Raw genomic sequence first — 22878 nt, 5'->3', positions numbered from 1 at the left:
CTTCCGGGTTCGGGGCGGGGCCAGGCGCTTCCGCGGGGGGGGGGGGGACGGGGAGCGGCTCGTTTGGCCCCCGCAGGTGCGCGCGGCCGGGGCCGGGGGATGCGGCGGGGGCCTCGCCATGCGCTACAGCGAGCGGGAGCTGCTGTCCCTGTCCCGGCAGCCGGCGGAGAAGGCGGCGGAGATCCTGATGCGGGTGCCCAAGAAGGGGAGCGGTGAGGGAGCGGAGCCGCCGGGGCGGGGGTGTGGGGAGCGGAGCGGGGCTGGGGGGAGGGGGGAATAACCGGTGGGGCTGGGGGGGAGAGGCAGAGCCAGGACCAAAGTGTGTGTGTGTGTGTGTGTTTGTGTGTGTGGTGGGGGGGGCGTGTGTCTGTGTGTGGTGGGGAATTAAGTGGGGGGGGGCATGAGGGGGAAGAGCCCGGGGGTGGGCCAGGGCCTGAGGGGTGTTGGGTGAGCCATAAGGGTGGGGGAAGGGGTTGGGAAGGCAGGGGGTGCCCATGTCTGGTGGAGGGGGGCTCTTTCGTGGGGATCAACTTCTCCCACCCAGGAGACCGTTATTAGCAAACCCCCGCCGCCCCCCCACACACAGTTGAAGCCATCTCTTTACCCTTCCTCCTCCCCAGGCAGCTCCGTTGAGCCCCCTGCACTGTGCATATCCCTGTGGGGATATCAGGGACCGTGTGGGTGCTTTCCCTAAGAGAGGCGTTTGTGCTGGTATCTCCACCCCTGAGTTCTTCTCCTCGCTCCCCATGGGGAGGGGGTGCATGTGGGTGGGCTGCCTCTCCCCGCCCTGCAGGCGGCTGCCTTTCTGTGGCCTACCACATACAGCTGGTGGCATGCATTGGGATCCTACCAGCTGGGAGCTGCTATGGAAGCACGCGTGATTGTAGTTTTATAATTCATCAGGGATGTCCTAGCCAAGGCTGGCGAGTCCGGGATGGACTCAAGATTGCTTGACGTGTGGTCACCAAAGAGCTGCTCAAGTGAGAATTAAATGCCAGAAGCCGCTTACAATAAGCAGTAGTGATTTAAATTCTAATGGAGCTGCCTCATAGGGTCTATTTAATCTGCAAGGCAGAGATGCAACCTAGCAGCACATTGCTGTGTACCAGTGAGGGTGGAATCTTCCCTTCCCAAACAGCTCCAGCTCTCCATCCTCCACTTCTGAATTCTCAGACTTCACTTCTGAATGCTCTCTTTTCTTTGCAGTGCTGAAGAAACGCCTCGTGAAGCTTGTTGTCAACTTTCTCTTCTACTTCCGAACAGATGAAGCAGAGGTATGGAAATAACCTGCGGCAAACTGGCTGCATGTGCTGGTTAGAGCTGGTGTCACAGGAACCTGCCTTATTATTTAATGTGCTTATTACACCAGTGTCTAAGAACAAACCAAGAGTAAAATCCCATTGTGCTAGGCACTGTACTAACACAGAGTAATAGATGGCCCATGCCCTGAAGAATGTACAATTGAAATAGTCATGATGTGATGTTCGCTGTTGGTGTTTGACAAACATTATGAAACCTCTGCTTGGCCTAGGCCTGATAAGTAACCACTGTGCCACCCAACCCTGGCCACTGTGTTTCTCGTGCTATGGTCCAAAAACGATCTCTGAAACACAATCATTGCCACGCTTTTGTGCAGGACTGCAATTCATGTATGTGAAACTAGTGAGGTGGATTTTAAATTTAGACTAATCCCCTACCAATGGAACTGGGATTCCTTTGTAAACAATGCCTGCATCATTGCCTATGTGCCAGACCTGGTAAAAGTAAAAAGAAAATCCTGAAGCAATGTAATAGCTGTGTTTTATTAATATTCCTTACTTGGACCTTTATAAGTCTGGTTGTTAGAGCAGAGGAATTGAGAGCTGAAGACTCCTGTGTTCTGTTCCTGCAAATGACTTGATGCGTGTCCTTGAGCAAGTCATTTGATCGATCTTTACATTTGTTTCCTCATTGGTGGTAATAAAACCCACTTTATAAAGTGCTTGGATATAAGATGCATGATGAGTGCAGCGTGGCATTGTTGTTTCTATGCCATTTAACAGTCTTGAAGACAAGGTTTTGGAGGTGATGTTTTTGTAGTTTGTGCCAATCACAAATACATGTGACCCTAAGGGTATGTCTACACTACCCGCTGGATCAGCAGGCAGCGATCGATCCAGCGGGGATCGATTTATCATTGCGTAACTTAGATTGATTTTTCTCCCTTCCTCCCGGCCCCCCCAGCGTAGACCAGGGCTAAGAATCCTTGCACTCTCACTTTAGGTTATTCTCTCCTTCTTATCTATCTCCTCTGAGAGTCACAATCACAGGATCTGGCCAAGAAGATGCCACACTTCACTATCACGCTTGGGTGATTGTGAAATCATGTTAGAGCTCTGACTGCCTGAGACTAGAGGCCAGTGCCAGTAGCAGATTTCCCTCCACCTCTGCTTACGTGATTTTTGGCTGCTTCTGCTAATTGTCCTGGCCATTAGAAACTATAAATATTTCCCTTTGTGTTTAGGGGTAGATGATCCAAAATGGTCCAAAAATAGTTTGTAAGCTTAGAGTAATGTGTGCTGAAGGGATACTTAGCCATGATACAAATAACACCTTTTATTAAAACTGAGTTGATTTTTTAAAAAAAATCTTTGCTCTCTCTCCTGTTTGTTTGTCTCTTGCACTTCATTCAGCGTGGACAAAGAATAGAATAGTCAGTTTCACTTTTGTTTATACTTAGCTTTGCTCTCTGGTTGCTCATGCCCTATATATATATATATATATATATATATATATATATAAATAAAGTTGCAAATTTTGCAGGTGAAATTCATTTGTTTAAAATAAACTGTTTTAAAATAAATGTAATCATTTGAATGCCCTGATGCATTCCATTAGTCTTCTGCAAAGTCTCACGCTTTTTCTTTACCAAACCTAAATTTGGATTTCAGTTTGTCCTGCTGCAGCTTCCAGCCAAACTTGCTCTGCAGACTCGATTCTGGAGAACTAGAAATAAACTTTTACCTTCACCTCTCTTTGGGCAGATCACTGAGCTGTTTGTTAAAGCACCAAAATGATACTGAGCAAATATAAATGCCCAAAGCACTGTACAAATACTAATCAGCACAAAATATATTTATATAGTGCAGCCTGACTGCAGAGATAAAGAAATTGGCTGCCTAAAGAACGCTCCATGTTAAACTCACTCAGTTCTATTCCGGTTACGATGCCTTCCCTGAAGTCCATCCCTCAGTAGTTTTTGTGGTTTATCAGTGTCTTCCTATCTTTTAAAAATATTTTTGCTCGCTTGAGTTGCTGTGAAAGCCCTGCTATAGCAAACTAAACATGGGAAACCGTGAAAGAGCTGTGACTATCTAGCTAGTACCAAAGAACTAAAATACCTTAGGAAATGTAGTTTCTGCAATAGCATCTCTTCAGTTATATCTTTCTCTCATGAATCAGTCACTGTATCCCCCACATCACTCTGTGTTCCCTTTCTCAAGACGATGTCTTGCATGTTTATAGAACTGGCTGAACAATGGGGAGGGGTGTCTTAAACCTTCTCTTTGGGTTTCTTTCTAGCCAATTGGAGCTTTGCTGCTAGAACACTGTAGAATCACCAAAGAAGAGGAGAATGTCTTTTCAATCAGTGAGTTTTGGATAAAGATTCTCATGAATTTCACTCTCCTTAAAATGTGGTGTGTAACTTGACTGAGAAGGAAAAAGTGTTGGAAGGGCAAGTGTAAACATTTCTGGGGTCAGCTTATGTACCGTATTGTGGGGGGGATGTCAGATCCCAAATGGGGCAGAGGCAGTACTTGAAAGGGGAGACACTTAAGGAAAACCCTGGGTGTTGTAGGAAGTGGTGTTGGGGATTCAATAGAGGCCCCTCTTCCCTCTCTGTACTGCATCATTGCCACTTTGTGGTATAATTACTGCATTTCTGAAGAGGCGGTCTCATGGCTGAGGTGTGAAAACCAAGACCCTGTCTCACGTTTTGTCAGTCAACACGCTAGCTCTGGTGCCCTGGACAAATGATGTATTTTGTCTCTTGGTTCCCCCTTGTATTATCAATAGGCTTTTCAATAAGAATTTTTAGTTCTTCACTCCCTCTCCTAAGCCGCGATACAGTGATGCTGTGTGCTAAGTAGCTGCTGTGCTCTGTCCCAGAGGTGGCTGCATTCACTGCTGGCTGAAGCAATCCCTGAGTGCAGTTTGTAGAGCTTGGTGGGATAAAAGGAGCAGTGGATGTGTATGAATTGTTAAACACCAGTGGAAGAAATTCTCATCTGGGAAGACTGGATATTGACACATTGCTGCATCTAGGCTCTTTCTTTCTGGTAGAAATAAAATGAAGAGGCTCAGATAAAGTACTTGTCAGGGCTGTCCTATTCCCGGTACTCCCGCCATGCTGTTTGGCCTTGTGTCGATAGCAGTGGCTCCAGCTGGCTTGTGGCCTGTTGTCCTTTGTAAGCAGCCTTTCATCCAACAAGCAATCATTGTGCAAATGGTATGTGGCAAAAATAACAGGATGTTTCCTCCAAGGCCATCCCCATATCTGTTGGCCTGGCTGTCGGCGCAGCTGCTTCAATGTGCGGAGCCTTCAGTCCCTGCTTGCTGGAATGGAGGCAAACTCCCACGGTCTCCGCTGGACCTTCTTGAAACAGTGTGCCTACAGAGAGCTGCCTGGGCACCAGCCTGCCGCCTGAATTCCTGCTGCTCTGGGGCCTTCCCCGCCCCTCAGCAGAGCAGTAACCTTGGGACATTAGCTTTCTGCTAAAAGGTGCTGGCTTGGCTGACCGGAGTCTTGTATCCCTTGAATGGGTACAGCAAGGGCACTGCTAGCTTCCCATGCCATCCCAACAAGGTGTCTCCTGCTCCAGAAGATCACCTCCCAGGGCGACAGGCGAGTTTACTCAGCCTGCCAACAAAATGGGGCAATTAGTGGTGGCTTTTGTGATGGTCACACTCATGAGACCCATCAAAGCTCCCTTCACATGGACTAATGATGAGCCAGCAGCTCTCACTGCTGTCCTGGGCCGGAGTCTGTCAGGTGCTCTGAAAGTGACAGATTATTGCAGCCTATTGCCACCCCACTGAGCCATCCAGCCCTTCCCTGCCATCCCACTGGAATGACTGTCACAGACTCCAGCTATCCCAAAGCTCTGCACAGCAGCACGACAGGCTGCAGGTCAGCAACAAAGCAGACCAAGGTGGCGGTTCCTTCCCTCAGACGTTTGCCTGCAGTGCTTCGCATAGAGGTGGCCCTCTTTGAGAACTGAGGTGTTTGACCAGGACACTGAGCCTAATTCCAACTTGTTCAGCTATGTTCTCCCTTGTTAGGTTCCCTGCTGAAGCTTTGAGATGTGGTGCTTTTTGCTGCCTCTCCTGAAATTTGGTGTGGTTTAAACAGCTGCCCTGTTCCATCCCAGAGGTGGCTGCATTGCAATGACGCATGAGCTGATTCCTTTGTGTATCCTTCATATAGCTCTGTGGTAGGGTGTCTTTTGGGATGAAAGGTACAAATAGATCATAGAATCTCAGGGTTGGAAGGGACCTCGGGGGGTCATCTAGGCCAACCCGCCCGCTCAAAGCAGGACCAATCCCCAATTTTTGGCCCAGATCCCTAAATGGCCCCCTCAAGGATTGAACTCACAACCCTGGGTTTACCAGGCCAACGCTCAAACCACTGAGCTGTCCCTCTCCCTGTGAGCATGAGCCATTGTAAATGTGCATTAAGAGGGAGATGAGCCCCTTTCACTGGGTCTGTGCCACTTTCGATGGACAGTTGCTGGCAGTGACCTTTCCCCAGTTGGCTGCTCTGTAACTTTTCCAAGAGAATAAAATGACTGGGGGTTACTGGGCTGTGCCCATGACAAACCACGTTACTGGGTGCTGCAGCCGCTGGCTTTCCTGGGGGCGGGGTTCACAGTAGCTCTGCCCCAAACTGCCCCGTCAGGATTTGAAAGCAACTGACTAAAGCATTAGTCCCACTGCAAAGTGTGTGACTGGGAGGCTGGGTGTGTCCCATGGGGCAGTGCGTCTGAGGCCATGCTACACAAGGGGCTTGAGGGAGGAGATGATGGGGAGAGAAAGGGGGCTGGGGCCTGGTCCTACTAATTTCTGCTAGTGGATCTCCTGCCCTTTTTAAATAAATAAAAGGATAGTTGTGGCCTGACACAGGCGAAGGGGTCACTGGTGTTGAGGAACTCGTAGTGACACCTGCTGGTGGGTGCAGGGAGCATTTTTCAACCATCCATTCCTTGTCCCCGGCAGGCTTCATTGAGGAGCCAGACAGGAAATACTCCTTTGAATGTGACACTGAGGAGCAATGCCAGGAGTGGATTGAGGCTCTCCGAAGAGCCAGGTAGGGCAGCCGGTTGGGCGGGGGGGAGCTTCTCCACCGTTGCGCTATTCTCGTGTTCTGCAGAACCCAGCTCAGCCCTGGGTGTGCCCCGCTGGGCTTGGGGGGAGAAGAGGGAGCTCGCTTGGCAGCAAGCAGCACCAGGAGCGCTCTGCCCAGTGCAGTAGAGACATCTCTTGTACATCGTTATCTTGGTCACTGAACAGGGCATTGTTCCTGGACCTGGACTGATCCTTCACATGCTGTTTGGTGGCTTCCCTGATCACAGCCACTGGCACTGCACTAGGAAAACTGGCACCTGAGCTCTGCGGAGAGACGACTATAGGAAGCCACAAGGCGCATTTGCTCTGTTGGCAAGGGTGGGACGGTGGCTGTGGCCAATGGTCCTTTGCCGTGGCCTGTGGGGGAAATGCCCACTGGCCATGTAGCATAGTCTGCCCCATGCCCCACGAGCACTGCTGCAAGAATGTGCACCGGTGCTAGAGCGGAGACCTTCTGTAGGGCTCTGAGCAGCATGTGAAATAGATCCCCTCGATTCAGCTAGACACTCCTTGTCTTACAGCTACGAGTTCATGAGACGAAGTTTGATTTTCTATCGGAATGAGATTCAGAAGATGACAGGGAAGGTGAGTGTCTGATTTATCATCCACTAGCCCCTTTCCTTCCATTAAGGCCAGGAACAGTCAGTCCCTAGGGAGAGGTGGGGGGGTTGCTGCCTGGTTTATACCAGGAGAGAATTGGAGCAACCAGAACTGTGTGAGGTGGTTGTTGTTTTTTTTTTTCCCCCCCTCGGGCTTGTTGCAGCCCATGGGAAAGAGCAACCCCTTAATAACTTAGTTCTTGAAACCATCGGTGTCAGAGCTTCCAGTCGGTTTTAAGGAACCTGCCTGCACCCAAGGGTTGCTGTACAGACTGCCGCAGCAATGGCCCATTTAACTTCATGCCTCCAGCCGGGGAACCTCCAGTGCAGGTCAGGTTAGATCCTGCTCGGTGCAGTGGCACTGGTGTGTGGGGGTGGCTGGGACTCAGGTGAAGTACTTGCCTAGGCAATGCCAAGTGCTTACAGCATGTCGTGCCATGTCTTTTGTGGGGCTTGCTGTGAAGCAGGCGTGTAATTGTCCTGATGCCCAGTTCTCATCTGGCAGAGCTCTTGCTAATTTAACACTGATGAATGTTTGAACCTGGCAAAATGAGGCAAGGGCTATGTAACATCCCTGCACCCTTCTGCCTGTGCAGGCATGGGCTTCCCCCACCTCTGCCCTGCTCCTGCTTTAACAGAGAGACCAGCAAGCCATAGGGTGACTGTGTGACACCAGCACACACACTTCTGTACTAGGATGGCTAAAAAAACAACCCACATAACTGACTGTCTTACCGCCTCCAGAAAGGCTGATGGACTGTTCTTTCCCACACCTCCCCATCCCACCACCCTGTGTTTCCTGCTTTGACTAGGAATCAACACTCAGTCTAGAAGTTAATTTGACCATAATCAGATGCCCAGGCCTTAAGTAAAGGAATGGCTCTGGCTGTATAATCTCATATGCTGCAGCTTGTCCCAGCCCTGTGAGGCGGCCCCGTCCTATAAGGGGAGGCACTGAGATCAGCCTGGGCAAACCTCCCTTGAATTGTGCAGGAAAGGCAGGCTGGGTGCCTCGCTCCCCCTTACTTACGGGCATGTGCTCTCGCTGCAGGACCCCCTGGAGCAGTACGGAATCTCCGAGGAAGCCCGATTCCAGCTGGGAACACGCAAGCTGTAACCTGGCAGCCTCCGTCCCCACCCAGCCCAGTGGGGCTTAACTGGCATTCAGCCACCTCCTTGTGGGGGGTGGCGGTGAAAACACCAACCCCATGTCGCGGGGAGCTCCTGGGACCAAGTGACTTACTTATGGGCCAGATAACTTGTATGTCTTTTTTTTTTTTTTTTAAACGGATTCATTGCACACTCCCCTCCCTGTTGGTCTTCAGCCCCTCCGAGCTCCCATCTCCCCGCAGCAAGAGTCTTAACTGGCCACTGCTGTGTCAGCTTTAACTTGATGGACCATAAAACTGCTAGGCTGAGGGACTTATGGGCTGCCCGTTACTCACTAGATGCTTGCCCCTAGGGCCACTGAAAGCCCTCATTCAGAGTCCCAGGGGATTTCAGCTATGATGCTGATGTGGAAACCTGGCTGGACTTGTCCTGGTGGGAGCAGCCCAGGGGTCTTCCAGCATATGGTGCTATTATGAGGCAGGGGTGATCTGGGGTAGAGGGCCAGTGTCTGTTCTAGGCCAAAAACAGGCCAGAATTGGCAGCATTTCTGCTGGGAATGGCCTCAGGGCTTGGGCCATCCAGCTCTGCAGGCTGCCTGCTGCACCCCCTGGTGGCTGGAGTTTGTCACCTGGGTGCCCTGAGCCAGCTGGTGGCTGATGCTTTGCTGGCTTTTGCAAAAGTGGCTAATCTCAAAGGGAGGAGGAGGGTCTTTCGTTAAGGGGGTGTTTTTGTTTTTTTGTTTTTTTTTTTTTTTGGCTGATGGCATTCCTTTGCTCATAGTGGTGGGGTCCTTGGCCTTGAAATGCCAGACTCACCCCTCTCCCGCACTTAACTCTGTCCGGCCCACTCTAGCTGCTAGATCTGTACTGGACACTGTTCAGCTACTGAAGATAGATGCAAGGAGCAGCTGTTTCAGGTAAGGGAAGTTCTCCTCTGTTATCGATTGCTACCCCCAAATGGAGGGAGGAGGAACTGGCCCTTACTCTAAACAGGGTTAACTTATGTGACTGCTGGTGCTCCTGCCCCCCTCCCTAGCTGTTGCTGCTCTGGCTGACAGTGTAGCTGTAGGGGGCAGTGTCTTCATTTCTTTACACGAACCTACAGCAGCAGCGATTGCATTGTGACATGCACACAGGGTTACTGGGGCCTGTCTCAGCTCAACACCGTTACTAAGGTCTAATTTTGAACTAATGCAGATGAATCCAGCTACCACGAGCCACCCTACAGCATCTTTAAAATGCACTTCCAACTTCCCGCATGGTGTGGGGTTGTGGCTTTCTCACCAGTGCCCAGGAGTGAGCAAAGCAAGGGTTTGAAAGACACCTGCCGTGAGGCAGTCTAAACCAAACTCCTCCCCCTGACCTTGAGAGCAAGCTATGGTTCTTAATGGCATTGTTCCCTTGCCTGGAGGGGGGTGCTGTGCAGTCATTGGCTTCCCAGAGCAGGTGGCCTGCTGTGGGGCTAGTGAAAACAGCTGGGTGGATGCTGCTGTAGTCCCCTTTACTGGAGGCAGGGTGAGAGGTAGAACTGTGTGGGGTGTAGAACCACATCTTGTCCATGCTGAGCTGGGAGACAGGGTCCCACAGCACAAAGAATAGCTGTACAGGGCTACTTCAGGCTTTATTCCATATACAACGCCCCTCATCTGTTTCTGCAGCTTCCCTCATCCTCAGGAGCTTGAGCAGAAAAGACCAAAGCAATCCAGTGATTTCTGGAGGGCTGGGAGACTTGACCTAATTTTTTCTTAAAGTGCTTCAGGCATGTACTGCTCTTAGGAGACTCCCAAGGAGGAAATAATGCGGGTTTAGAACATTAGTTGAGGCTCATTGCTTTAGTACAAGACATCAGCTGCAACATTTTACTATCTCCAGTAGAGGTGGGAGACGGGGGGCCCTGCCCACCTCTGCACCAGGACCACATGTGTTCAATGGAGGCTGTTGCTAATAGCTTCTACATGCAGCTCTAGGACTCAGCAGATGAGCCCTGTACAGTGTGGGAAAGAGGATGTAGTACACGAGTTTAGCTGATCTTTTGTCCTGTCCACATGGAATGCTACTGGAGAGCAGCCTGCAGGCTGGGTGATGGGTGGAAGTTGTTCCTCCACTTTGTGACTCACTCCGAGGCTGCTCAGTGGTGAACCTCTGGCTGGTAAGAGTGGGGGAGGTTCTGGAAGACCTTAGGAGCCCAGCCATGCCTTCCTCTTCATTGCCCTGGGAAGCAGCGAGAGAGGATTAGGCAAGAGCACCCTAGAGCTTGTGCTTTAGAGAACATGACCTTAGCTGCCTCTATATTGCATTCGCAAGCAGCCCTTTGCTATTGCCCTGAGGTAGAGCAGAACACAGATCCATGGTTTTGGTACTGAGCCCAGCACTCCCCTTTGAGAGTAGGGACATGGTTTGTTCAAATATGGCTCTTGCTATCTGGGGGCTGCTAAAGTTTCCAAGGTTACTAAAGTAGGCTCAGTTCTAGCAGCTGTCTTCTTGCTGCAGTTAAAGTCTTTGCCCACTTTCACCGGAGCTGAGGCAAAGGCTCCATAGCAACTGACCTAGGAAATAGTGTTTAAGAGGGTGCTTTGAACTCTGTTGTGACGGTTACACTCCCATCCCCACTGTCAGCAGCTAGATAGCAAGAATTGTATTCCCAGCGTCTCGTCTCCTTTAAGTCAGCTAAGACAACTCAGTGTAAGCCAGGAGCAGGCTCTTTATTAACTCCATAACATTGGTACATCCCATTAGGGAAGCTGGAGCTTTTTTTAGCTAGGAGAACGCTGGGAAATGCAGTAGTTTCATACAGAATAAACTGAATTAGGGAAAAGATTACACCCAGTATTTCTCTCTCATGTTCAAAACTTGTTTGATTGTTCAGGCAGCTTGCTTTTGGGCACCAGTGTTGCTTAGTACACTGGCTGACTCAATTCTCAATGCTTGTGTTACCAGACTGTTCGTGCCCTACGGTCGCCTTACCTGAAAAATCATTGACAATATTTAAAATCCTGGCAGGTGGCCATCTGAACAGAGCTTGTGACAGCTAAGATTTCAGAACTGGTTACTTGGACCACTCAAACTACTGTATAAATATTCCCTCTTCTGCCTTCCCTGTACAAAAACACTAGCTTTTTCTTGTTACCCTTTCAAAGGGCAGACCTTAAGCTTACAGTTACCATTGCACACTGTACAGAAATGGGCATTTTATTAGGGTGGGGGGGTACATTAGGTGAGCAAGGAACAGCTCCAACTCTTTGCTTAGATTAGGAGGTACGTAAATTTCACTTTCATTACTTGATTGAATGTATGAAGACAGATGCTGTGAACAGTTATCTGAGCATGGGTGCCCGGTAACTCACTAAAACTAGCTTTATGGTTCAGGATTAAAGGGAAACAGGTTTAGGAATCTGTTATTACTGGTCATTTATATGCAAAAGTTTCTCATTATCTGTTCAGGTTCCTTTTTGTGGTTAGTTGCTCTAACAAAAGCGTTATATACGGGTGCTGTTCATAGGCTGTACAATCAATGTTTTAAACAAACACCTGTCATGGTTTTAACCTAGGCGTAAATTGCAGCTGCTGTGTAAGAATCCCATGTGCATTTTCTTCAAAAAGAAAGGTTGAAAGGGGAATAAACGTTGCAATCAGTAAGGGTTGGATTTTCATTCATACCTAAGCTCCTTTGACTTTCAGTGGGATTTGTGCTCTTAACTTATGGGCTTTGGAAACACCTACCCTCAAAATGATATGACCCTTTGGACAGGAAGGAAGCAAACAGCAGACCAGAGGTGTAACTGTCGTAGAGTCAATAGAAAGACTAATATAGCTGAAAGCATCACCCTTGTTACCCATGTCTGAGCCAGAATGGTTGGCTGCAACAGTGGGGCTGAAATGGGTATGGTAGATGAAAATCAACAGCAGCTGCCAGGAGTAGGGCAGTGAGGTAGGAGATTCCTAGTGGGACTGTAACAGCAGAGATCCCATAGCAGGAGCACCGAATAAGCCCAATGGGCCAGCCAATATTATCCCCTCTACGGGTCAAAGGCTACTGAAGTCTCTCCTGACATGCTTTCCTCTACTGGGGCCTGACTCGCTGTAGGGAAGCCTTGCAAAGGAAGGACTCCAGAAAATGTGTGTCCAAGCATGGAGCACCTGCTCAGTGTGTTGCTGTGACCCTGTAAGTTCCTCACATAAGCCCAGCCTTAAATCCATCCCTATTCAGTGGAGCATGTGAATGCTTTGAATAGTGAGGCCTTTTGTCTCCACTGCAAGATACTAATTGAGCAAATGTTTTTAAACCATCACTTCTGCTCCAGGCAGGAGAGTTTAAGGAAAGCTAAACTAAGTTGAGCAACCAAGTCACTTAGCAAGAGTCAGGGGAAAGCTTTTTGTAATGTGATTTTCAGTTGCTAGCTCCTCAGAAGATCATGCAGTGCTTTATAGGGGAATGGAGGCTCAAAGTGAATATTCTATTGTTACAGCTAGAGTCAAGTCAATTGTCCAATTACACTCAGTGACAGTGAAAGAATACAGGAGCCTTGCAGGTCCACTGCTCCAGCAACTGGAGAGTATTGAAGGGGATCTCTGCACTCATGCTGTGGAGGACACAGAATGCAATCCTCATCTGAAATGTAAAGAAAGCAAAAAACCCGTCTGCTAAAGTACTGAAGCACCACCACAGTACAATGTATTAAAATACATACATTTTAATATAAAGACAAAACTTCAAAGCATTGTTTCAATTACAAATCAAGGTAAAAGACAAGAAATTAAAGTGGAAGGGAGGGGAGAAAAAAACTAATTCTTGCATTGTGGAAATTAGAAGGGTGGGTGGAAAATATATATATAATATATATATATATAATATTACATACATATATACACACCAGAAGAATTCACACTAGTTCTATGGAAGAATGACAGGGCAACATACCAGTATAAAAAAAACCAAATAAAGATAAATTAGGGGAAGTTTGAATTTTAAATAATTCAATTTCATAGGCTAAAATGTATAAACTAATTCCTATTCACTAGGAAACATCCCATATCACATGTTCTAAGCAAGAAAATGGGTATTTTTTTTGTTTTAAATCCATTGAAAAATGGATTTTTATTAGTAGTTAAAAGTTTTACTAATCAATTCCTGAGCAACAGCAACTTCATTTGCATTCCTCTGTCCAGTCCCACCCAGCAAGGGCAGACTCCCGCTCCTAAAATGCTTTCTTAAAAAGAACAGAGACCTAAAGAATTGGTTTTTAATTTAAAACTGACCACTTCAAGAATTTATATTGGGGGGCAGGAGGGTGGAGCCAAGCAGGCTGGATTAGTCCATTCTGCCTTCTCTTTATTAACACCAGAAATATCACCTTTCCAAAGGACAATTCCACTGCACCAGAAAAGCAACCAGATGTACCTTAGAATCACAGGGTCAAACTTGAGAGAACTTCAGCTTAACATCTTCAAACCTTTAGGAAGTGGTTAGCTCATCTTTAATATTGAAATTAAAGCATGAAAACTAAAAAGAGACTTTTAGACAGTCACAAGCACTAAATATACTGGAGGGATATTTTCCGTTTTAGTATTGGGTTTATGCCCTGAAGTTCCACAACAACAGCATCTGGTATTGCAATATTCAGTCTAAATAGATAGATATTTATAATGCATAAAAGGATAAATAAAATATGGCACAAAATTTAATAAAAAGGTAAGTCCAACTCATTCGTGAAAAACAAAGGTCATCTATGGAATTGTTCAGGGGACCGGGGGAAGGGAATTTGAATTAACACAAAAAAATCAGATACTTTTATACTGACTAAATTTATACTTAAAAAACCTCATCTACTGTGATTTCCCTCAGTGCTGCAGAGATAGTTCACAAAAACACTTACTGATTTCTCCCCAAACTGTGATTTAAATAGATTAATGTTTTACAGTCCACTGTACAGTTTCCATTTCTTATTAGAAAGCAATAATCGTTCTGAGCTACCAGTGCTCTTAATGCTTTTGGCTCAGGCAAAACAAGAGAAGCAGAATTATTAACAGCAACCACCTATGAGTATTAATTAGGAGAACTCCCTCTAAAGAAAAAGGGTGTCAAAATTTTCATGCTTCCAAGCTCTGGTATACAAAAGGGTTGCTTTCAATACAGACAGCAAACTGACTATGTGTGATCAATAAATTCCTAAAAGAGCCCTCACAGCTAGTACAGAGTTAGAAAACTAATTACAGCTCTTCAGGGAGCAGCACCTGTGACTGAAGTTACTTAGCAATCCTGGTTAGACTCTAATGAATAAGGCTACTTCCAGGTCAGTGAAGAAAACTGTCAAGTGTATTGATAGTCCCTGGGGAGGAAAATAGCACCATTTTCAGAATGGGTGGAGGGTGGCTTTTATTGTAGGCCTGAAGTCTAGTCAGTGAGGGGAAAATGTGTCCCTAAAACAGCAGCTTATGGGAGACTGCAGCAAGCCCCAGTTCTTGACATCTCCCTCCCCCATTCCAGCAACCATGGGAAAGGTGGGGTGCAGCCTTCAGCTGTGCAGACTGGTGTGTGTGTGTGTATTGTATCTATATATAAATAGGAAGAGTGATGAGACACGAGCAGTTTAAGGGTCTGATCCTGCCAACACTTCCTTGGGGGCATAGCATTTACTACCAGTGAGATACTCCTGGTAGAGGAGTCAGTGTTTGCAGGACCAGGACATAGCAGAAAAACACCACACACACTTTGTGCTGAAGTTACCTCATCCATCCCTCCAGCTACACCACAGGGAGCAATCCTGCTCTCATTGAAGTCAATCTTAAAATTTGCTTGGCTGACTCTAGAGAGAGGGATTGAACCCTGAATTCATCTTACAAACACCCTTGGAAATTGTCCGAGTCTCCCTAGATGTCACAAAGAACTGGGCTCCACGAATGAACTTTTGAGAGAAGGGAAGCGTATGTTGGACTTTAAGAAAACAATTGGAAGCGACTGTGTTCCCACAAATGAGCATTCACATTAGCAAGACCTAAGTAGACACCGCGGCATATGGCAGGCATTACAAATTGTCCCTGACACAGCGTGGTTAATGCAGTTCCCTGCCTTGACACACTCCAGCTATCCTGGTCCTAGGACTCTCAGCAAAATGGCAGGATGCTGGGAACAAACATCATTGAAACCCAATCTACTTTAATGCACAATCCAAGCAGGATTTGAACCCAGGTCTCCAGAGGTGAAAGTCTAGCAGTTGGCTGTGTGTCACCTTCCCACCTACCCTATCACCTATTTAACCAGAGCTATTGTCAGTTTCTCCAGAAAGGGAAGGTGAGGAAGGGAGGGATTACAGATTTCCTCTACAAGGATCTTTCTTTAAATAAACCCAGCTATCAATAAAGGACTGAAACACCCAAGATAGGAATAAAACTTGCCTCCATTTCGCAAACAGTTTTACAGCTACATCTCCTTCTACCCTCCATTTTTTTGTCATCATTTCATCAGTTCCAGTATAAAGGGGAATGAGGGAGGGAGGATTGGGTGTAAATGATGTTCTTTTTCCCTGCCTCTCCATCCATTTTTAGCTCCATTTCTGTGCTTAAAAACCAATCTTCTGAGGCATGTGACATTCGATCATTTTTAAACAGATGCCATTTTCCCCAGAAGCAAAAATTACTTCATCCTAGATGTAGGCACAAACTTTCACAGCCAAGAGAAAGGTGGGATAAGGCACGTGGGCCGCTGCAAGCTACACCCAGCTAAAGGTGTGCATGGCCCAAGATGCAGCTTAGCCTAAAAACAGCCACATCTGTCAAGCAAATTTGAAGCAACTGCTTGAACTTTGGAATCTGTAGATGAAAGATGCAACGTAAATGCTGGTTTTCACTCCTCTAACAACAGGGCCTGAAATCTGCTGGTTCAGATGACTTTCTCCAGTACCCAAATCAGTGAGTTCAGGGACACTCACTGCTATGCAGCTAACATGAGTATATTAAAACAGGCTCTGGCACCTTAATAACTGCACCAATTTAAAACCAAAGCCGTGTGATTTTGGGGGTGGGAAAGTGCGACAGGATGGCATGGACTGGAGCTTTAAAGCTCTTGTCTATCCACAGGCCAGCGATAGGCACAATCACTTCAGAAGCAAGCAGCAAACAGAAAGCACAACTCGAGTGACAGCAAAAGCAGTCATTGGACAAGATTCTCCCCACCCCCAGTCAACGTACCTACCTGCACAACTGTTATACAGAGGGGAATTCAGCCTACATAGCCCACTCCAATTCTTGGCCTCGCTACTGAAACTGTTCACAAAGCCAATTATCAATGGGGTGAATGCAAGTTGTGTTCTAACAGATATTTATCCCCACAGTAAAGGGAGCAAGAATAACTGAAACAACTAGAAAGTCTCATTGTCTTCTTGTGCTACCTGCCATCTCATACGTAGATTGTGCTTTGGGACAGGAGCTCTCTCTCTTACAGCACCTAGTACAAGGGGACCTGATCTACGACCAGCGGCCCTAAGTGCTACCACAATAGTTCACCTAAGTTTGAATTCTTTTAATATGCAATTCTAAAATGGTTGCCTTTAATTCCTGGTTCACCTGACAGTCTAGATTATAAACAAATTGGGAGGAAACAAGCAGGGGAGTGGCACTGCTAACAATAACACCTCTCTCAAGGAGAGAGGGCACCCTCAATGGATCATCTCCGATGTTCATACATATGGGAAGCTTTAAAGAGAGCTGCATGTATCTGTCTCAGGGTTTTTTTTTTTTTTAAATGGAAGGCTATGGAATCCTCCATACAAACCTGTAACCAACTCCACTTGAGAGGAGCAAATGACTCAGCACATTTAGGAACAAACCCACTTTCTCCTCCCCTTCCCCCACAATTTGCTGCCCGGTAGTTTCCCCAAGTACTTGGGGAAACCATCACTCCTGCAACCTGCACTTAAATGAGTGACAAGATTTAATATCTAGTATTTATGATCCTTCCCAGGAAGATCAATGCACTTTACAAAAAGCAGCCAAGTGCCATTATCCCCATTTTACAGATGAGGAAATACAGGCAGAAACTGATTTGAGAGAGGTCAACCATGTCAACAACAGCCAGGTCTCCAGTTCCATTCCAATGCAGCCCTCATGTACACAAGGGAAAGTGGCCTGTTTTCTGGATTCCTCAGCCATAGGTAGCACTGTCCCATATCAGAATTCTTACTGAATGACTAATCCACCAAAAACAGCTAATTTAAATTAATGCCTTGGGAGCTCTCCTAACTTTCTGACACTCCAAGATGTTGTCCGAGGGCTGGGAAAGGCAAACCAGACAACTGGAGAAGATGCACTCTTCCCTTTTTTGGTGGTGTGTAACAACTTGTCTCTGCATCTGCAAACATCTACCCCCCACCTGTTTCACAAAGGGCCACACAGGCTTAGCTCAACACAACATTCAGGAAGTTCAATTTTTTGGCAATGCAGATGCTACAAAATGCATTTTAGCTTCATTATGAGTCCCCCTGCCAGCAGCACCAATGTGAATGAGAAGGAACATTTGTGACAGTAGAAGAATGACTGGGCCAAGCGTAGGAAAGTGTAAACCAGAAAGAATTCCTTTCTTGCACTTCACATTTTGGCTTAAATAATATTAAATAAATAAAGTACCACCTCAGGTTACTGAGAACAGGTATCACAGCTCTGGCACTAAGCTTTCTTACTAAGGTCACAAATATCCATAAATTTCCAGCCATGCAGATTAGATCTTTATTACTAATGCTTCACACTTACGTGGGGCTTTTCACCCAGAGATCTCAAAGCAAGGCAAGTATCCTCCTGGTTTTACAGATGGGGAAACATATGGAGATGCTTAACCAATGTGCCCAAGATTACAGTGAGTTATTGAAAGAGCAGGGAGTAAGACCCAGGTCTCTTGCCTGACCCCAGTGCATCATGTGACTCCCCAAAACTTTAAAAATCTATTTCCCAATTTCTCCATGGAAAAGTGGAGATTCCCAGGGTGCAACAAGGAGAAAAAGGGGCCTTTTGGTGAGAAGCAACAGAATTCCATAGCCTTGCCTGCCCCATTACTCTGCCCTGAATCAGGATCAGCCTGCCTGACACTTACCCAGAAGTCCATTTCAGCTGAGATTACTGGGAAGACGAAATCCGCAAGCAAGCAAGGTGCACAGAACACAGAAGGCTGCAACAGTCAAATTTAAAGGAAGAAGCTAACAAAGGCAGAGAAGCTCTGGAATCCCTGCAGGGCCAACTGCCCTCAGAAGCATGTTTGAAACTCACAATACAACAAAGGCTCTCATTAAACCCTTTAGCAAAACAACAGTGCTGAAGAGGCCATGTGCTTTAAGAGGATAATGGCTAGGAAGTGCCGCAGGTCTTGCTCCCATTGCACATGGCCAGGATGGGAATTCATTATCTGGTGAAAGCAGACTGACTCAAGTGATGTCATGCATTTCCCACCCATCTCTTAAATCAGGGATGTAACTGAGACACATAGCGGGGTAAAGCTACGGGCCCTTAAGCAGTTGTTCACACTATTTCACTACCTACCTTTTTTTTAAATCCTCCAAGGTACTGAGTTTGCATTTTGTTGCCTTTAATTGAGATTAAGACTGCTGAGAAGGCCCTGCACCTTTCCGTTACCCAAAGATCTGGATCAGGCTGGCGTTGCCCAATTCATACCTGAACAATAACTGGGTTACATGTTTTCCTGGATTCCAGGACATAACTGTATATGGCTTCCACTAGAAGCTACTGGATGTTTCTCAGCTGCCACTCCCCGAGCATTACTTTCTTTTCTAGGTTCTCTCCCTGCTGCTAGGAATCCAGCTGGATGCATCACCTCCTCCCTCTCCTCTCCCATGCACAAACCAGAAAATGATTAAAAATATTCCTGGAGATTAGGGATAAGGATCAGTCCCTTTAGCGATCAATAATAAAGCAACATTACATTAATAGCTTCTGCACACATGGCACCTTTTGGAGAGGCTCAGACACTTAGGAGTGGAGGGGGTAACCGAGCTTGTTAATTTCTATGCCATTGCCCGCTATGTGGTCTAGAGGGAAGCAGCCAATTTGAAATACCTTGAAGGTGGGCATTGTCAGTCAGGGTACTGCAAATTTCCAGGACAAATTCACTCCTGTGGGGAAAGGAGGGAGCTGGTGAGAATAGGAAAGTAGGAGAACACTTCCATCAGCTCCTCTGGACACACAGAACCAGCACAGTACTCACAGCGATACCGACCAAACCAGCCACGGAAGCACAGCACAGGAGAGTGCGAAGACATATTTGGCCTGCTCCAAGTGCAATTAGGCAGCTGATTCACGAAGCCCAGCAGTTTGTGACAAAGGGAAACCACAATAGGGAGTTGGTAAGGGAGAGATCAACTCTATAGTGAATGGCTGCTTGCTGGAGGCTACCAAGTGCCTTTGATGCAATACGACCGTATCTCCCCACACAGAACTTAGGCCAGCAGGGGTTCACTTTAGCACCGGTGTGTTCTGAATCAAGTCACTTTGCTGTAGTGATTCCCCTTCTGTTACTGTGATTTCCTTTATTGGCGCTTGGTCCAGTCTATGCTGCAGACTGATGTTTATGAACTAATGGATCCTCCTCCCCGTTTTGTGCACTTGAATAAATAAAAAACTTTTTACAAGTTTACTGTGCATCACATAACCTAAAAAATAAACTGAATAAAGTTTATGAAATTTATAAATTTTCATCACGTCTATAAAATACGGTCACTGCTCGGAGCGACACTTTTCTGTACACAGAACACCAAGTCACAATACAATTCAAAATGCACCAGTTTGATAGTGTGGCAGCAAGTTAAGCTAGATTGTGGTGTTTTTGTGAACTACCATTTAAACCTATTCAAAGCAAAGAAATACAAAAGCGAATGCACTTAGAAGTCAGTAAAATGTACAAGGCTGAGCCATTTCGGAATCAAGTATCAAAACCTTACTAACAAAATACATTGTACTTCAACAAAAACAACAAGCTGAGCAAATCTGCTGCTATCTGCCCCAGCATAGAAGCTCGGTTTTCAATCTTCCCGATATTGTTAAAAAGGGCCTGACCAACACCAGTGATTATGCACCCTGTTCATATGCCAAATGACACCCCAAAACAAGTTAACAGTCTAGCTACTGAAATTCACAGTGACTTGAGCGCCACCAGAGGCTTTAATGGGCCCAGTGAAGTAGTCTAACAGGACTAGACTTAAGTTATGCTTCTTCTGTTCAAAGTGTCTGAACCAGCTGAGTTTGCACGGGTCAGATCAAGTAATCTAGCTGCCATTCCAGAGGGGAGTATTGCATTCTTGTTTGTAATAAACAATATTAAATGCCTGATAACTGAGCCATAAGCTCTGTTAAAAATAAAAACAACCACCACCCAAAACCAAAGACTGCCATTCTCTGTAGCTCCTGCTTTGCTGTAAACCAATGGACTTTGGTATATGAACAGAGTGAGTTGAATAAATAAAAGCAGACCTTTCTGAGAACTGGGTTTGGCATTGGTCAACCCTCAAATTCAGCACCAAGGATTTGAACTAGAGAGGCACAGTTCTGACGGATGAAATAGCACCGAGAGGAGGCTCTTTACATCTCTGCTGGTGTGCCAGTCCTTTATTATTCAGAGAATGGTTTCAATGAGTTATGGTTTTTTATGACTTTAGATGGAATAAAATAAGCCAAAATTGTTTTCATTTTTAAAAAAAGATAAATACTTTATCTAAACTATCGACAATACAAACTGGAGCTTTTTTTAAGCATTTTCCTTTGCAGTTATTTTTCAACTCCGATTCACAGTAGAATATTTTCTCTGTTATTTAGGTCTTTTGTTTGTTTGTTTACTTTGTCCAGTAGTAAGAGAGTAGAAACCCCTGCCAGGCCAGGCGAGCACCTTTCAGTGGAAGCTGAGTGAAGTTGGTCCACGTTGTCCTTGCATAGGTCACATTGGGTTGAGGTAGAAATCCTAGTTACCTGTGGGACAGGAGGAGAGGAAGAGACCCATCTAAATTAGATGCATCAAATCAAGTGTGTGCCAGAAATGTCATTTACTATATAGTTCTTAGACCTTCTGTTAGCCAGGATCAACAGGGACAGAAAGAAGAACAATCCATGTGTTGATATCAGTCAAAATCAGAGATAGATGACAACTCAACAGGTCTCTTCCATCACACCTCAACCCTTCTTGGGCTGTGCAATCATGAAATTTGATCCCTTGTTCCTAGATTTAGGCTCCAGTTCAAAAAGGTAAACACACAAGTAGTCCTATTGAAGATATTGGGATTATTCATGTGTTTAAATCAGGCATATGGAGCCTGATCCAAAGCCCATTGGAAGTCAATTGCAGCCTTTCCATTGGCTTCAGTGATGGACTTTGGATCAGGACTATGCTTAAGTACCATGCTGAAGTGGGGGCTTAGATATTTGTCTGCGTTGACCTCTTCATCTGCTGGCCTAGGCACCGCCATGTGTCAAATACAGGGCCACAGTTCCTAGGCCTTTGCTCTACATCTAGCTTCTGTGTTTATAAATCTCTGGTGCTGCCTCTTCCCCCCGGTAATGTCTTGTCATTTAGATTGGAAGCACTTTGGGGCAGGAACTATCTAATGAATTTGTACAGTGCACCAAGGAGTCCTAATTTCAGGTGTGGTTTACTTAATAAAAATAAGGTATTTTCACAGTGCTCATACCCACATCATGCAGCTATAAACAAAAGACCCCAAAAACGTAACCACAGTCACATCTAGACGGGCCCGAATACAAGAATTCCCGTCAATGAAAACTGCTGAGGTTCTGCCCTTTGGTTTTGTTCTGCAGCAGGACGAAACTAAGACCTTTTGAAAGCTTTCCCCCCAAAACAGAGAGAGCTCCCTGCACCCAGTGACCCTGTGGATAGGACAGTTACCTGGGATGGGGGAGACAGGTTCAAGACCCTGCCTGAACCCAGATCTCCCAGATCCTAGGCGAGTGCCCTGTCTAGCTGATTATTCTGACGAGTGGGTCTCTTCCCCTGCAACCTGAGACACCTTCCAGAGAACAGCTTTGTCTAAACCAATGCCTGTCTGCAAAAAGTTTCAATTTTGATAAACTGGCATTTTCTAATGAAAAAATATTCATAAAAAATCCTTCCCATTCTATTCACACCCCTCCTCTCCAAATTCAATTTTCCATCCATAGCCCCCACCCCCCGTTTCCTCAAGCCTATTTTCCAGCCACCACCCTATTCCACTTTATAATTCAGGACTGTTTACATCTTCCGCTGACTCCAACTGCTGCTGCAGCTCTAGGCAAGTTACTTGACCTCCCTGCTTCAGCTTCCCCCATCAGCAAATCTGGCGGTAACTTACCTATATCACAAGGGTGTTGTGAGGATTTGATCACATTTGGAGAACAATATGACGGTGAACACACTATCTACATGCAAAGTGTTTGATAAGAATCTCAGGTGTACTGTAATTTAGTCAAATGCCACAAAAGGCAAAGGGTGTTACCCTCTACTGCAGAGATGGGCAAACTTTTTGGCCCGAGGGCCACATCAGGGTTGCGAAATGGCATGGAGGGCCAGGTAGGGAAGGCTGTGCCTCCCCAAACAGCCTGGCCCCTGCCCCCCTATCTGCCTCCTCCCACTTCCCGCCCCCTGACTGCCCCCCTCAGAACCCCTGACCCACCCAACCCCCCCTGCTCCTTGTCCCCTGACCGCCCCCTCCCGGGACCCCCCGCCCCAAACTGCCTCCCCAGGACCCCACCCCCTATCCAACCCCCCCACTCCCTATCCCCTGACTGCCCCGACCCCTTTCCACACC

At 46.6% G+C, this 22878-nt stretch overlaps 2 protein-coding genes across 6 annotated transcripts in view; one reads left to right on the top strand and one right to left on the bottom strand.

Annotated features, from left to right (window-relative positions):
* Window positions 1–62: 62 nt before the first annotated feature.
* PLEKHJ1 (pleckstrin homology domain containing J1) lies at window positions 63–11772 on the top strand. Its single transcript, XM_074939421.1, has 6 exons — window positions 63–212; window positions 1207–1274; window positions 3562–3628; window positions 6256–6346; window positions 6906–6969; window positions 8035–11772. Exons 1-6 carry the CDS (start codon window positions 119–121, stop codon window positions 8098–8100), a joined length of 450 nt encoding a protein of 149 aa, XP_074795522.1. The 5' UTR covers window positions 63–118; the 3' UTR covers window positions 8101–11772.
* A 1100-nt stretch (window positions 11773–12872) lies between these two features.
* Window positions 12873–22878, bottom strand: part of DOT1L (DOT1 like histone lysine methyltransferase) — a 104449-nt gene continuing 94443 nt past the window's right edge. For 3 of the 5 annotated variants that reach the window (XM_074939415.1, XM_074939416.1, XM_074939417.1), the window contains one exon: window positions 12875–21049. Coding sequence is in view for 1 of the 5 variants with exons in the window: in XM_074939419.1 (XP_074795520.1) it covers window positions 21042–21049 (8 nt within the window). In the remaining 4 variants the exon portion in view is untranslated. Of the gene's footprint in view, window positions 21050–22878 lie in introns of all 5 variants that reach the window. The other 2 variants (XM_074939418.1, XM_074939419.1) reach the window with 2 other exon arrangements.

The sequence above is a fragment of the Natator depressus genome, chromosome 25 (genome assembly GCF_965152275.1).
Source record: "Natator depressus isolate rNatDep1 chromosome 25, rNatDep2.hap1, whole genome shotgun sequence".
Classification (NCBI taxonomy): Eukaryota; Metazoa; Chordata; order Testudines; family Cheloniidae; genus Natator; species Natator depressus.
The sequence above is the reverse complement of the archived record's forward strand: the minus strand, read 5'-3'. Positions and strand labels throughout refer to the sequence as shown.